The 13308-nt window shown below is 36.7% G+C and overlaps 1 protein-coding gene across 1 annotated transcript; it reads right to left on the reverse strand.

Annotated features, from left to right (window-relative positions):
• Positions 1–575: 575 nt before the first annotated feature.
• Positions 576–12995, reverse strand: LOC125069436. Its single transcript, XM_047678932.1, has 7 exons — positions 12872–12995; positions 12641–12768; positions 12009–12234; positions 11399–11551; positions 11114–11304; positions 10428–10496; positions 576–831 (listed from the first exon to the last, which is right to left on the reverse strand). Exons 1-7 carry the CDS (start codon positions 12905–12907, stop codon positions 576–578), a joined length of 1059 nt encoding a protein of 352 aa, XP_047534888.1. The 5' UTR covers positions 12908–12995.
• Between the last annotated feature and the right edge of the window lie 313 nt (positions 12996–13308).

The following is a 13308-nucleotide window of genomic DNA, read 5'->3' on the forward strand; positions in this document are numbered from 1 at the left end:
CATAATGATTGAGTTCAAATGTTGCTTACATTTTTGTTTATTTGTATTCAAAAATATAAATGTATTTTAGTACAAAGCATATAATTATAGTAATAGTAATATTTAAAACTCTTGTTATAAATCAACTACGAACTTAAAAAATTCTGACAAAATAAAACCTACTTGTTATATCATTTTAATCTATGGTCCAATTAAAGAAGGAATAAAGATAAATAAACCATAGAATTATGTATGCCACGCGATTTCCTAATATTTCAGCTATTTTGTGCACTAATATTAGTTCTTGACTATTATATTAAAGGTATATTTATACAGTTTTATTTTACTTAACTATTTATATCCTGTTTAATTTCCAAAGTTTCGATAAGAGTTTCGTTGTAAATCCATAAGTAGAACATAGATTATTCAAGACTCTCTGCCAATTATATTCCGTCAGTTCGATGTCAAATGTGGTTATTTGGGTATTGTCTTCTACTTCTAGTGGTTGGAATGGACTATATGTATATATTTTAGTAAAAATTGAAATAAGAAAACTTATGTATTACAAACTAATTTTATTAACATTAATAACTGAATTATTCGCCACGTTTTAACAGTTTAGTTATACTTTCTTTATTCAAATAAACACAAATATCCATAAAAGTAAGCGCCAACAACAAACAGTGGCCCAGCATATCTTTTCTTAAATCTTTTTGATTTCTAAACATCGTAACTAGATTTTCCGGAACATTAACGTGAGCAGTGGTTTTGTCTTGATTCGCTTCTTGCAGTAAATTTTCAACAGTCTGCTCAGTCGAAACGTGTTCATTACCAACTAATGTGCCATATAACCTAAAATAATTAAAAACATATTTAGTAAAAATAGTAAATTATCTGTATATAATTAGCACAATTAAAAAAAAGTATTTTTTTTTAATTTAAGACTTGTTGACTATTTAGAAAATTGTTTAAATAACTACAATTGTTTATGACAAGATACAAAAGTGTTAACGGACGACTGACAACTCGAAATTATAGCGCTATCTAGTTTGTCACATAATATAACGGTTTTACATAACAATAAAACCGATATTATGTGCCGAGAGGAAAACATACAGCATTGCTGTGAAGAAGCAGTCGTATACTTACTTTAATCTGTGGTCGATTGTTACCTTACACAACTTAGTTCACCTGAATGACACTAGGTGGCGTTAGTTAACCAGGAAGTGCGCGGGAACCGTCGCCATATTCCTTCATAGTCTTCACCAGGAAGTACTTTCTGCAATGCTGTATGTTTTCCTCTCGGCACATAATATCGGTTTTATTGTTATGTAAAACCGTTATATTGATGTGCCTTCCGGAAAACATACAGCATTGCTGTGAAGACGTGTTTGTTATCTGCTGGTGAAACATGTATTGTTTTTAAGCACAACGCTATGATGAAATTGATAACTAATGAAATTGATAAATTATAAACAACTGAAATGTAACAATCATTTTAATGTCTTTAAATGCTTTGAAAAATACAAAATATGTAATATAACATTGTTGTCTTTACTATCCTGGCTTAAGAAAGTATTGTAGAATTTCGTGAGATTAGAACGATGACATTTGATAATTAAATTTATGATATATGAAATAATATATGGTTGTCCTTCCATTACTTACTATACAAACAAATATACTCATTAAAATTATTATCATTAGTTAATTATTATTGTTATATATAACGACACATTGCCATTATCATTATTTTCTGTATCTATCTGTGGCTTCCGAGCGATCGTGGGTAGGCGGGCGAGGAGAATCAAAACCACGTGTTTGAAGGTTTTACAATATAACAGTAATAAAATCAGCACTTTCTGTATTATAATAAAGTAACGACGCTCCACCAGGCACATCTTGCTTACACGATATGCAAATGCATTACACAAAAGAGCCTGAAGTTGCGTCAGAGTGAAGAAACGTCCAACCGCACTATATCCAATGTTACTGTCAAAAATGTCATTATTACTTTTTTTCGTTTCTTGACACTCTCAAAACCCAGTGGCCCGTCACGGCCGGACTGACATTCGCACGTCCTCGTGCGATAGCCCACACCTCGTGTTACATGAAAAAAAAACAAAATACACCTGTAGTGCACGACTAGGCCTGCTCGACCATCCCTGACAAGCTACCCATTTATTACATCTGATTAAAGAGATTTGGGCTTTCATCCCCACATTAACTACCAATGCACTGGGCGGACAATTGACCTCAGGCGCCCCTTCGACCAGCTCACCAAGTCACATGGTGAGATGGACCGGACAACCGTCAACGCCCCTTCCACCAGTCACGAAAACCACACACAGCTGCTGCAGTCAACTGATTCGAAACGTCGACCCACAAAGGCCAGTTCCAGACCAATTTATTGCCACTCAGCTCACACACAACAAGTCATAGTCTGACCCTAGGCGTCGACCCGGTTTAGGCCGGCCCAGTAGATCAACTACATCACACACCACATAGGAAAATATAGTCTGGTCATGAACATCGACCCGATTAAGGCCAGCCCAGTTAACCAACTACATCCTACCCACTGTTTTCACAATATCGCTCTAGATAAAAGTAGTCACAAGAACAGGGTTTAAACATAATTAACTCACCAATAACTATTCTTCATGTTCAGAGGCAGAGAGAGTGTCAGAGCTGGCGGTCAAAGCGAATGAACTAGATACCGACACTGTATCACTATCATCATCAAATAATGCCATTCCATTCCCATGACTATGGACTGCCACCGTCTCGGCCTCCTCTACATTATTAATTAAGGAAGTACCTACTTCAACCAACCCGTCATGGCCCCCGGGTACTGCACGTAGGTTTTAATGGGCATATGTATAGGTTCGGCTAAATCCTTCAATATCTCTCAGCTAATACCTATCGTGATCTAATATCCGGACTATAGTAAAAGGACCTTTGAACTTTCGCTATAATTTGATTTGGTTACGCTCACTACTTTTTGTAAAGACAAAGTCACCTACACTAAATGGTCTCACTTTTGCTTTACCCCTGTTAAAGAGGTATTTCTTCGGATGAAACCGTTTTTTTTTTATATTTTCAGTAGCATTATGCCAAATAGTGTCTAGATCTAAACGAGGATAAAGTTCCGCGTACGCGGTTAGGTTGGAACGGTTGATATACCTTCCTATTATTACCGGTTCAGCAATAGTGTCATCGGATACTATGTGAAACAATACCGAGAGCGATAGGCCTTGGACATTGATGGAACTAATAAACTGGGACACGTATTCCACATTACCGCTACCAATGCCCGTCAGATACACTAATTCACCCTGCGCAGTACCAGGGAACTTATCGACGTAGCTATTAGCTAATGAACAAACTGTGAATAAGCTGATCCACTATCAAAAAGAAAGGAAACTGGCTCACCGGATGATGTAGTTAACGTGCTCCTCGATGCCTTGCGATCACACACATGGACCTCTTTGACCGCCGCTGCTCCGCTGCCGCCCACTTGATCGGGACACGCTGACGCCAGGTGCCCTGGTCGTCCACACACGAAGCAGGTGATTGGTCTGTCAGTGCCTCTGGATGCTTGACTGCGCATCTTGTCCGAAGCAGCAGGCTCTTCGTTTCGCTTGCGACAGTTGATTGCTTTGTGAACCGAAGTACCGCAGCGGTGACATGTTCCCGCGAAGTGCGATTCGTCGAATCGGGTCCTTATCACATCTGGATCATGGTAATCATTGCTCTCGCGCTTTCGATTCAGCGAAATGCCGTTGAGAATTTGCAGAAGCTGAGACCTGGTAGTTGGGTTATGGGAGTGGAGCTCACGGCGAATCACTCCGTCTTTTTGGCATAAAACCGACGATACAAATCCCGTGGTAATGTCTTCAGGTATTTCGTTCCGCGGAATGCGTCCGATGATTTTTCAAAGTCGCATGGCTGCCTCACTCGCGGTTTCTTTAACACCGACTTGGACACGTAGAATTTCATCGAAATAATTTTGTGGCATCATACGCTTGGCAAACTTCGCGAGCGATAGTTATTTTATTTGAGGCCATGTTAGCTGCGATGCCTGCAGCCGTGTTAAACAGGTAGAAGCTGGGCCCTTTAAGTGCACGTGTGACTAACAACTGCCGGTCTTCACCTCCTAACTTGCGGTCGTTGATTACAATTTCGGTCACATTACACCAACCTTCTATGTCCACTTCGTTGTCGTCAGGGTCGAACTCAATTAATTGGATAGACGCGCTGCTTACAGATTGCGGCTGTGATAAAGACATCATTCGAGACAAAAACAACTCTATATTCTGTTGCGGCACGCTTTAATCTGGTGCTGGTGCTGACGATCTGGTACGGGTATTCTCCTCAGAAGTAAGCCCTTCACATCCCACTTCTGATAACGACACATTGCCATTATCATTATTTTCTGTATCTATCTGTGGCTTCCGAGCGATCGTGGGTAGGCGGGCGAGGAGAATCAAAACCACGTGTTTGAAGGTTTTACAATATAACAGTAATAAAATCAGCACTTTCTGTATTATAATAAAGTAACGACGCTCCACCAGGCACATCTTGCTTACACGATATGCAAATGCATTACACAAAAGAGCCTGAAGTTGCGTCAGAGTGAAGAAACGTCCAACCGCACTATATCCAATGTTACTGTCAAAAATGTCATTATTACTTTTTTTCGTTTCTTGACACTCTCAAAACCCAGTGGCCCGTCATATATATATACATATCTATATATATAATAAAAAATCAATTTGGTGTAAATGTTTTGAAAAAAGAGTTATGACTAACTTTAGTTTCTATTATACGACAGTAATGATTAAAGAATGTGCTGGATGATCTCCAGTTTCCACGTGATAATATCTCATCAATCGATTGATTATCTAACCACCCCAGAGAAGCTACTGCTGACCTACAGCTTCCCGGAGGTGCCCTAATACCACTGTCCTGAAGAACTGTACGCACCCAATTCCCGATTACAGTTCGAGAGGCAGCCTTAATATCACCATTGACAGTGATGAAAAGGTTATTTAAATTGATATTGCTAGTTAACCGCCTAGTTTGTGTTCTTTTTATGAGTGATCTAACTAATGTGACGGGACATATGTTTTGATCATCATGTTTAGAGAGTTTCCATGCGGATTGGCGATAATTGTGAGTGTCCGTTTTAGATCCAAAGGCCGGTATTAAAATGATGCTATCTCCGTTATCCTGGAAACTCTCTGTACAAATTTCTAAAAGGGTCAGATCGTGGATTCTTCGTCCCGAGGCCAGCAATAGAACTGCTGCTGTCCTTCGTGACAAGTCGAATAAGGTGTCTTTAGAGGGGTTAGCCGATAGCCAATTTAGGACAATGCGAGGATCCCATGTAAGTGCTTTCTTTATAGCCTTAGGTTTAACTGTTCGAATTGCTTTAAGGACATGTTTGATAATGAAATCGGAAAATGTTTGATGTTCTACATGTGGGCCACAAAATGTCATAATTGCTGATTTGTGCACCAGGATCGTGTTGTATGCTAAATTTTCTCTTAGAAAAAGCTGTATCAGAAATCTAGCTATATCGGTAGACTGGGGAGTTTTTGGGTTCACCAGTGAGCTGGAGCACCAAGCTAGCCATCTCTTTATGGCAGGAAAATAGGTAGTAAGTGTTGATTGTCGCCAACTCTTTCTTAATAATTCTTTTTCTTCTACAGCCCAGTCTTTTATTTGTTCGCCCCACCCCCAATTTTCCAGACCTTCAGGGCTAATGTTTGCACTTGTGGAGGAGGTTGCGATGTTGTCATATCTATGAGCACTTCCGAGAGGTTCTTCAGCTCGTGCGGTGGCTCTAGTGCCCTCGATTTCAGGTCTTGTAGCCAGAACACCTGAGGCCAGTCTGGGGCCACTACAAGATAAGTTCCCTTGGCGTTGTTCAGATGAGCTAACACTCTGGGTAATAGGCTGGGAGGTGGAAAAACCCAGGCAACCCGGTAATTCCAAGGTTTGCTGAAGGCGTCTGTATAACATGCCGATCGATCTTTGCAGTCTATTGATACGTAGTTTCGTACAACAGCTGTATTTTTTGACGCGAACAGATCTATTTCGGGATACCCCCATTTTTGGAAGACTTCCGCTGTCGCATCGGGTATCAGGTGCCATTCTGCCGGATGTTTTCCTCGGGATAATCTGTCCGCGATTATGTTGTACCTCCCCGGGAGGTAATATGCTGACAGCGTTATTTTGAATTTGTCCGCTAGTTGGAGAAGTTTGAATGTCAGTTCCAGCAACGCTAAAGATTTGGTTCCGCCTTCTTTCCGGATATACGCTATCAGTGTTCGATTGTCGGATTGGATCAGTACATGTGACTTTACTAATATTTTTGAGTTCATTTTGATAGCCGCAAAAACGGCGAATAATTCTTTTTTGTTGCTGTGCCACCTCCTTTGGTAGAGTGACCAGCTCCCTGACATCACTTTCCCATCCAGTTGAGCGCCCCAACCCACGTCTGAGGCATCCGTTGCAAGGAAGTGGGTAGCTGGTTTTTTGTGTATCGGTAACGAGTGATGTGTGGCTCCGCGCCACCACACCATCTCTCGATAAACATTCTGAGGGATACGTTGCACTTGACGGGGTAGTTTCTTGTCGAAGCGTCGCAAGAATATTTGGGAATTGCGACAGTGTAGTCTGCCCCGTGGAATTACAAAGTTGGCAAAGTTCAGCTGCCCCAAAATTGTTTGTAATTGTCGTAGACTCATGTGTGGCTTTTGCATAATCTGTTCTAGGGCGCTGTTGATGCATTTTATTTTCTGATTTGGTAAGACCATTTTGTTCTTGGCCGTTAGCCATCGTATCCCTAAATATTCCAAGTCTTGTGTTGGAGTTAGGACCGATTTCTGGAAATTCACTTTCCAACCCAACAGTTCCAAGTGTCTCACGGCCTCCGCGGCCTGAAGACTTAACTTGGTTCGGTCTTGGTGCACCAGAAGAAAGTCGTCTAGATAGACTAGCACTCGACAATCTTTCGCACGCAGGGTCTCCGCGACCCAGCATGTGATGGAAGAAAAAAGGTGCGGAGCAGAAGCTAGACCGAAAGGTAGGCACGTCATCTCGTAAATACGGTTCTGATAACTGATTCTGAGGAAGGGTCTGTGTGATTTTGCCATAGGGACATGAAAATAAGCCTGCGAAATGTCGATCTTTATCATCCAGTCTCCAGGTTGGAGAAAGTCTGGCACATCTGTATGGGAAATCAAGTGAAAGTGTTTTGTTTTTACATATTTGTTTAGTTCCCGGAGATCGAATATTGGGCGCATCGATCCATCGCTTTTCTTCCGGAGAAAAAGTTTGGAGATGAAACTTGGAGATTTTGCCCGGACTTCTTGAAGAATATTTTGATCCACTAGTTCGAGAATTACTTGAGTCATGGCAGGAGAAATTTTGGTTGCATACTGGTCCGTTATAATTTTTGTAGGCCAAACAAGGGGGGGTTTTCTGAATAGGGGTATACGGCATCCCGTGATTGTCATCATGATAAATTTGTTTGCATCCAAAGCCTGCCATCTGTCTTTGAACTGTACAAGGCGACCCCCCTTGAATGATTGGGGAGGATAGTCATTTTTTCTTATCTCTGTTACGAAATGTCAAGTTTTTAGTTTGCTTGTTGTTGTCAGTTTTGTTTTTGTATGTTTGCTTGTTTTGTGGTTTCTTATCTGAACTTTGATAATAATTGGCCTTGGTGGAATTGTAACTTTTAGATGTTGAAGGTTCATTAAGTCTCCTTTTCAGACTAAACTTATCTTTTGGTTTGAATGTTTGTGATTGTGACAACCAATATTGTGGCCCTCCGAGGGACTGAATAAGCGACAGTAGCTTTGTTTTGTCAAAAAGAGATTCTTCGCTGGGTGGAATATTATGAAGAGCAGTTTGTATACTTTTATTAGGTATTTCTGATATGAGTCGTGAACGTCTAATCTCTACACATTCCGCTCGCTTGCCACAAACGATTTGTAGTGTGCGCTCCGAATTTTTGTAGGAGGTGGAAGATTCACCGAACGTAGCACTCATTTTATGAAATAAATTGTCGCTATTTAGCTCGCTTGGGTTTTTAACAGCCCAATCTAGTATTTCTTGTAAGCCTGATTGCAACAGCTCCTTTTGGTATAACAAAGCATTGGTCAGTCCCGCAACAAATAGTTCGGTAGGGGCCAAAAAGTCTTTCCCTTTATTAAGGCAGCACAATTCATCATTGATTTTAAGGTTGCAAAATCCCGGAGATGCAGTGACTTCAGCCAATGCTTTATTGTATCGCACGTGTTGCCATAAGGGTGTGTTAAAATGATGTAACTCTTTAAGTTGTTTTAACCTATTCCCGTCGGCGGGCTTCATGCATTTTTTGTCATCAAACTCTGTCTTATAATTTCCTAGATCTAAAGTCTTTGTTGGCACCGAAGGGTTGGTTAAAAAAGAACTAGCATCTTTTATTTGGTCTGTGTGCACGTGACTACTGGATTTGTTGCTATCAGTCCCACATTGTTGATGCATTATTAAATTTGTGAGAAAACTGACCTGGTCATATAACGCGTCGATTCTTGGATCGACCGTTACCTGGGAATCCAGCCGGCGTTTCTTGCTGGGAGTACCCTCACTTTCGTTATCGTCGCTTGAACTGCTTGAATTCGAGGTATCGTCATCCTGGCAGCATTCATTTTTTTCGGTACAAACATCACCCGAAATAGGCAAATGCGAGTCACTAACTTCCGCGGTTTTATTCGAAGGGCGATCCATAATTAGAAAATAAATCAACTCAAAGTTCGAAAAAAATACAATATGTTATGATTTCGGAATCACTTAGTTAGTTGTTCACTGTAACTGAATCACTTTAGAATTATTTTTTACGAATTTCGACCAACTTGGCGAAAGTACACAACGCTATGAAGGAATATGGCGACGGTTCCCGCGCACTTCCTGGTTAACTAACGCCACCTAGTGTCATTCAGGTGAACTAAGTTGTGTAAGGTAACAATCGACCACAGATTAAAGTAAGTATACGACTGCTTCTTCACAGCAATGCTGTATGTTTTCCGGAAGGCACATCAATAAACAGATTTTTATTTGTTTTAATAGATGGCGCGTTTTTTTTTAATAATAATAATAATAATCTTTATTTTGAAAAATATAAGCATTACAGTAATTACACCAAGTCGCTTATATCTACACTAATTACTTAACAATTTTTTTTTTTTTTTAAATATTCATACTAATTTGACTAAAACATATTAAAATTTAGTAAAAATAAAAATAAATATTATAAAAAAAAAAAAAAAGTAAACAAAAATAAGCTTACATCTATTTAGGAACTACAAAACATCTTTAAAATTCTGGAATATATAGAATTGTTTGAATATAGTATAAAAGGGATCACAAAATATGTCTACATCTCGACAACAAAGTAGGAAGTCATTTAAAAGTTTCACAGCCCTAGCAGTGGGGCTGTTGCTAGCGTGGGGAGAATGCCACATAGGTGGGTAACAAAATAATCTATGTTGCCGTCTTCCAACACCACGCATATATTGGTCGGGAACATACAAATATATGGATTCACGTACAGCAATGCTATCCACTCTATTCATTAGAATTAAATAGTAAAATTTTATATGTGCGGATTCCCGCCTAAGCTGAAGTGTATCTAAACCAACCATACCTGACACAAACATAGAAGGATAGAGCAAAGGGTAGTAATCCATATTTACGTTTAAATAAGTATCTACAGAATTTACGTTGAATTTTTTCTAGCATTATAGTGTACATTGCCTCGCGCGGACTCCAAACTATTGAATTATATTCTAATTTACTACGGACATATGCATTATATAATTGTTCTATTACTTGGGTATTCTTAAATTGTGATGATATTCTAATAATGAAACCAAGGCATTTATTAGCATCTTTGCAAGTTTTAACTATATGGTCATGAAAAATTATTTTGCTATCTATTATAACTCCTAAATCCTTGATTTTGATTACATGTTCCATTGGTGTGTCAGATAGATTATATACATTTTTAATAAGCTTACGAGATCGAGAAAAAGTGATAGTTTTACATTTTGAATTATTAAATGATAACTTTGACACTCTTATTGCTGTAGTGTCTAATTATGAGGTCCTGGGTTCAAAAATTAGGTTGGGCTCATAAATATGTATTGGGTTTTTCTATAGAAAAATTCTCAATAACAGCCCGAAGTTGAAAGTGTACACTCCCATGCCTCGGAAAGCACGGATTATGTGCCAGGTTCACTCTCACAATCCATCATATCCATCAAATGTTTGCGCACACACTTTGTTGATCTTCCTTGAGACTGGAAGCTGTGGTCAAAATTGGTCAGGACAACTACATCATTTAGAACCACAAATAATTGTCAAGTTCCTAATACTTAGAAAGCCTAACTTACCTATATGGAAGAGTCGGTCTCAAGAAATAGACTTTCTGTGTAAAATCTTGAGATGTTTCTTCACTATTACTAAAAAAAAAGGTATTACTTTAGTATGAATTTTGAGATAACATTTGCTTTATAACATAGTATATGTTAACCGAGCAAATTTTTGGCTTTGCCTCCTAATACTTTCCTAAAATTGATGAACGCAATTTATTTAGACTTTACTACTTCAGTTGTAGACTGTAGTTTTTTTTTCTTATATCAACCATAGTTATTTTTTGCACAATATGTTTTTTTTTTAATTCTCATTAATATGTTTTTTTTTTATTTTCAAGATAAAATAATAATCAAATCAGTTGTAGATTCGACTTTATAAATTTGTATCTATTTAGTTAAGACCTTAAAATGTCCCATGATCCCAATAGTAGGATACTAATTAACAAACATACACACTGTTTGACATATCTCACAAACAGTTCTTAAACAATACATTATAATTAAGCATAATACAATGCTTGCTCTTAGTTACTATAGCCTATATAGTTTTACTTTAAAAAAAAAAAAAATCATTTCCAATATTCAAAATCAAATTTTTCAAATGTGTTCATATAAATCTTTACTGTTCCTGCCATTGGAATAGGATATAGATGAATTTACCATTAATTTATATAATATATGATGACTTTAGTGTTGATACATACCTACTTAATTTAACATCATTACTCTTAGCATTAATGAGTGCAACAATCATTGCTACAAGTTGTGCTTTCTGTAAATTTACACCCAGAACTTTTGGATTATTTGGATCACTTCCAGATGCTCGCAGAGTTGTTGCCTCTGCCTTCATTACATATACATCGGCAACTGGAAGATTCTTGGTTATATCCCAGGCCTTAAAAATAATTACAAAACCATCAAGTAAATATACAGAAAATCAAAGTGAGTTCTGATAATAATTAAAATATATATTTATATATTATACTCACAATATCCAGTATGTCTGTAATTTGTAACTTCTTAGTATTTGGATATTCAATGTTGTAATAATGCCATTCATTTACTTCATACTTTTCTCTATCTATCAGAACCCAACAAACTGAATTGACAGCTATGTACACTGCTAACACAGATTTGCAAGACTAAAGACAATGATGAAAAAAATATTAATCGAGTTTTTAACTACATATTTATAATATAAACAGGCAGTTTTATTAACAAGCTTCAGTCTACTAATCAATATAAGAAAATTGGAAATAAATGATTAAAACAGACTTATAGTATATTATCTTAAATAATTTATATGTAATTAACTGAATTGAGTAATATGAAGAAGATATTTCTGTTTTTATCAGCACAATTAACTTTTAAATATTAGGCACTCATAAAGGCTTTTGAACGCCTCAGATCCAAAGGATCCAGCTGGGTGGGATTTGCTAACCCATTGAATTATGGACATAAGTGCGATCATCAGCACAAAAACATCATCACTAAATAGCCTTAGGCCTGGAGCAACAAATTCTTAGGTTGTGATGAGGTCTACAGGACAATTAAAAAAAAAATCAATGAAAAAATATTTTAAAAATATTTTTTCATTACCTGTCTTATACTTTCACTTAAAGATGGTTGAAGTATTTGTCCTTTAATCTTTTTACTAAGGTTATTGTTTTCTTTCTTTGGTCCATCTAATATACTATTACATAACTTCATAGCCAGTTTCTCTGTGAAGGTATCTACCATTTTTATATCTGATATTGTTTGTATTTGACCATTCTTCCCAAGCCAATCTGAAAGTTTTTTTAACCTTACTTTACTTATTTCGTACCTGAAATACAAAAAAGTGTAAGTTAAAAATTACCACCACTAATGCACTCTTAATTTTACACTCAAGACATTTAAATATTTGTAACAGACATAAACAATTTAGCAGAAAGGTTTGTATTTTAGAATTTATTCATTTATAACTTTTTTTTTTAATATCAGGCAAAAGGTATCCTTCTTTTTTATTTTGGACCAAATATTTTTAAAGCCTTTTTTCTGAACTGGTTATTCCCCGCCTTGTTTATAACTATCTACTTATCTACACTACTAGTGTGTTGAGTAAAAAAATCCCATTAAAAACAATATCAACTTTATTATTTGTTGACAATTCGCTTCAGAATAGATTTTATATGGAACGTTAAAAAAAAAAAGTTTTTTGATCTACATTATATCGATACTTTTTAACTAACCTGGACAAGGAAATAATATCCTCATTTATAACCTGCAATATTTTCTCTTTCTGAGAATCAGTAAACTTCTTTTCAAACTCATTGCTGTAAAATCGCTGCACTAATGGAATTATTCGACGTCGTGGAAACTAAAGAACAAAGTTTATAAATTTTTATAGTGCTTATAAAATAATTACAAGCATTTTAATAATCTAACCTAAGTTACGCATAATAACGAAGTATTCATAGTACCATTGAATATGTTCTATAATTTAAAACACCAATCATTTTTCATCTATCTTCTCTAGAACTTTACTATATAGAGTTTATCTCTCTATTTAATTTAAAAAACTCATTGTTTACATTTGAATTAATGTCAAACAAAGAAATGTCATACTTCAAAGTAAATTATTGACATTTGTCAAATGATAACCAAATTATAGATTTATACAGTAACTATTTTTAATTAATATTTGTATATATTTCATGTTATTAATTAATATGTTAATAAATTATAGATAGAAAATTTAGTTTCTGAGGATTGACACACGTCACCATTAACTTACATGAATTTGTCATCACAGATCGATTTAAAATTGGTTTATTTGCTCCAAAGTTTATGGATTTATTGTGCAGTAATTTGGAAATTTCTTTTTGCCACATCCCAAACTCGAAGATCGTGTCCGAAA

This window comes from Vanessa atalanta, chromosome 15, assembly GCF_905147765.1.
Source record: "Vanessa atalanta chromosome 15, ilVanAtal1.2, whole genome shotgun sequence".
Lineage (NCBI taxonomy): Eukaryota > Metazoa > Arthropoda > Insecta > Lepidoptera > Nymphalidae > Vanessa > Vanessa atalanta.